General features: G+C 48.8%; 1 protein-coding gene across 1 annotated transcript; it reads right to left on the minus strand.

Annotated features, from left to right (window-relative positions):
- Window positions 1–846: 846 nt before the first annotated feature.
- GCNT1 (glucosaminyl (N-acetyl) transferase 1) lies at window positions 847–2,719 on the minus strand. Its single transcript, XM_075559064.1, has one exon. The coding sequence runs from the start codon at window positions 2,577–2,579 to the stop codon at window positions 1,284–1,286; it is 1,296 nt and encodes a 431-aa protein (XP_075415179.1). The 5' UTR covers window positions 2,580–2,719; the 3' UTR covers window positions 847–1,283.
- Between the last annotated feature and the right edge of the window lie 1,253 nt (window positions 2,720–3,972).

Raw genomic sequence — 3,972 nt, forward strand, 5'->3', positions numbered from 1 at the left:
CTCGAAGCTGTGATCTTTACAGGAGCAGCCAGCCACACCTGTCTTCTGCCAAGTGGCTGGTGGCTTCAGACTACTAAGCTTTCTGTTAACAGTGAGCACTCAACCATTGTACCACCAGCACTCCAACTAAATCAAAAGTTGCCTTTATGTGCACACAGCTACACTTTATATATATACAAAATGAGAAACAGTCAACAATTCATATTAAACCAAGATTTTTTTTTTAAGTTCCCTGAGATGATGTGGCAGCTTGTGAAGGGGTAGAGTCTAGCCTGTCAATCATATCATAGCCAGTGAGGCCTATATGTGGGCATGGCCTTTTCCTGAAGATTCTGGGAACTCCTGTCGCCCGACATACACTTTCTGCTTCGTCTTCATTCCGACAAGCCACATGGAGCTATGCTGATAGTGCCAGAGTCCTGGGGCTAGTGGAGCCATGTAGGGACCCCACCCACCCCAGTCCTGAGATACTTCCACCACCACTGGGTCCATAAGACTGGCCTGTGATCTTCCTGAATTTGGTGTCATTGCATGGCTGCATGAGTCTGAAGTGGAATTTATAGACTGGTATCAGACGTATGGGCCAATATCAGATTTATGGACTTGAACTGGACAGGGCTGGGACGTTCTTAATATACAATTACTCTTTGATATAAAATCTTTCTCCCACACCTATGGGTAAGTCTATGAATTTGTTTCTCTACTCAACCTGAACACAGATGACGTGCTACACCCAGCAGGTTACAACAGAAAGCAAATGATTCACAAAGACAACCGAGTCAAGTCAAACCTCTATTTCCACAAATATTACAAGATAAATTACATCTTCATGATTGGTTGTTGTTACAAATGTATTAACACCAGGAAAATTACCATATCAAAATAATTTTGGCACAGATTGATTCTTTTCCTTTCTTGATTCATGTCTAGGTTTGTTTGTTTTTTTAATCCCTGAGCAAGTTATTTTGTGCCCCACCCTTTGCTATGGGGCCTCTCCACAGGCATTGCCCCCTCCTGCCTCATCACCACTCCCCCATCCACACACCAGTCAACCTGATCAGAGATCCGCGCATCCGGCAAAAACTGCGCATTCTCCTCCATCAAAACCTTGACCCCAATCGACCCCCCGCTTCAGCTCTAGCGGAGGCTTCATGCTACACAACCAGGCTCTCCTCGGAGGAACTTGTGGAGATTCCCTGATACACAGTCTTAGGCAAACCCCTGCTTCCCAAAATTTCCCGTTTCAGCTCTTGTGATGCAGAGTTCTCAGACAGGGTCTCCGATCACCCACCACGGAAGCGTCTTAGGGGCTCTAAGGCCTTATGCCTCAGATGCTCATCCAAGCACTGGACAGCAAAGAAGTCGACATCTGTGTCAAACTTGTTGGCAAACAAGTGGTGCTGGCGCAACATCCAGTTCAAGTCGCCAGCTCCGAAGACGCACACGGAGCGCACGTGGACGCCGCTGCAGGGGGGGTAGGGCGCACCCTGGGAAACATCGCCCTCGAAGTAATGCCATTTGACGAACCTGGCGACCGCGTGCATGTCAGACGTGTCGTATTTACGGTTTGAGGGCAGTGCGCCCGGGACGTCGGGAATCCTCTGAACGGTGGCCCAGAGATACTCATCAGGGCTGTAGGTGTCGCGTGCCCACTCCATAAACTTTTTGATGTTTTCATTTTCTAGCACGTAACCTACATAGTCCCTGCGCACCACAAAATACGCGCTGCCTGAAAACATGGGTGTTTTGAGAGGAGGTTGGGCTTTGTCGACCCCGGTCTTTGTGAGCTTCCCATCCACGACTTCGTAATGCTTCTTCCACCTTTCTTCTTTATTGGCCGGCATGGACTCCGTCTCCAGGCTGTTCTCCCCCCGTAAGGACTTGAGCTTCTGGACAATTTCCAGGTTGGTTTTAATAGGGAAGTCCATACCGCACAGGTTGATCAAGTACTTCCAGTCGGCGTTCATCCTGTACAGGTCCTCCATACAGTTGAGGTCGGCCTGCACCCGGCTCCAGGAAGCGTACACCACGTTCTCCAGCTTGCTGGCCACGAAGATGTTACTGAAACAGGACGCGATGCCCGACACAGCAGCCAAGAAGGACTCTTCGGATTTTTGGTCCACGTGAACGCAATAGACATTCTGAGGTGCGTAGATGGCGCGCAGGAGCCTGTCAAACATCTCAATCTTGTGGTGAACCACGATCGAATACGCGATTGGAAAGTCGGCCTCTTCCTTGCTCAGCTGGTCCACCAGATACTTGCGCCTCCTGATGAAAGAGGCGCAATCCCTGGTCATACTGATGTAGTCGAAGGTGGTGAGGCGCGGGCGCTTTCTAAATGCCACTGTCAGCATTTCCAGTCTCGCCCTCTGGGCCTCATCTGCATCCCCCTGCAGCACTTTGGTACAGTTAATATGGCCACTGGGGTTCTCGTCAGTCAGCTGCAAATGGCTGACGCTGACCAAGTCGGTCTTCTGATGAATTCGTAACAGAGAGAAGGTGACTAGGGAGAAAATGAGGACCAAGAGTAAGTACTTCGTGGGATGGGAGAAAACTCTCCACTGCAACTTTCTCAGCATTTCCCACAACAGTCAGGTTCTTTGCTTTGGGGAAAAGGCAGTTTTCCAGGCTTGGGGCCACCACCGATGTTTCCTTCTTGCGAGGCGTGGAGCGTCATCAGGTTGCCTTCACTGGTGCCAAGAAGTCACTGGGTGGAGGCAAGCACTGAAAGCAAAGCAGAAAAGAAATACATAAATGCAGCATCCTCATAAGACCCAACTGTACTCCGGCTCTGAGGTCAAAATCTGCAAGGCCGGATGTGAAAGGCAAAGCAGGAGGAAAACCGATAGCAGTACAGGAAACCCACAGTGTCTAGCACTTTGGGTACACTTACTGAGAGGGTCAGAAATAGGGAAGGCCCTCCTGGGAGGAACTGACACACTGACTACAAACATAGCAATTGTACAGACGGCCCAGGCCGGGGCTGTGTGTCATTCTGCTTGTGGTCTATGAGATTGCTATGAGCTGAAACCAACTCAACAGGACCTAAAAACAACGAAACTCTCAAAACAACAAAAACTCTCTACCACTGAGTCAATTCTGACTCCGAGTGACACTATAGAACAGAGTTAGAACTGCCCCTGTGGGCTCCCAACGCTGTAACTCTACAGGAGTAGAAAGCCTCATCTTTCTCTCAAGGAGAGGCTGGTGGTTTCAAACGGCTGACCTTATAATTAGCAGCCCAACATCTAACCACAAAACCAGGGCTTCTGAACAATTAGAACTGTGTAAGTACTTAGTATTTATAGTATATTTATTTCAACAAAACTAGTTACAAGAGCACAGCAGAATGCGCAATAATAAAAATGTTACTTGTCATCGATGTTCCAAAACCCCACTGTGCTGCATCAATTCTGACTCTCAGCGCTCCTATAGAACAGAGCTGAGCTGCCTCTTAGGGTTTCCAAGGCTGTACCCTTTTTTTTTTTTGCCTAACCTTTATAGAAGCAGCTGGCACAGCTTTCTCCCACAGAGCAGATTCAAGTCCCCCACCTTTCAGCAAACTGTCCTAAGGTGTACCTTGTTTGGAATTCCCAGGCTTCCGAGCGACAGAGTGCACTATGGTACAGTCTGTAACTCCTCTCCTTCTCCAAACAAGACAAGGACTGTGGCATATTCCATGATTTAAGCAAGGCCGGGGGGTGGGGGGGTAGGGGGGGGAAGCTGTCAGCTCTTTCCAGGGAGCCAAGACTCTTAAAGTCTGACTTTCAACTACCATAACTAAATGCTCTCTCTCTAGTTCCCTGGGAATGGCTTAAACACAGCATTCTGCAGGTGTTCAGTGATATTCCCCTCCAGACCATAGTCCAACTGGCTCAAGGCAGTCTTGCTTCTTTGGTTGCCTTCTTGGAAAGGGTTACTAATCCCCTTGTGTGAGAACTTGCCGTGGACTACAGGATTCGTGACAAGAAC

This window comes from Tenrec ecaudatus, chromosome 10 (genome assembly GCF_050624435.1).
Source record: "Tenrec ecaudatus isolate mTenEca1 chromosome 10, mTenEca1.hap1, whole genome shotgun sequence".
Lineage (NCBI taxonomy): Eukaryota > Metazoa > Chordata > Mammalia > Afrosoricida > Tenrecidae > Tenrec > Tenrec ecaudatus.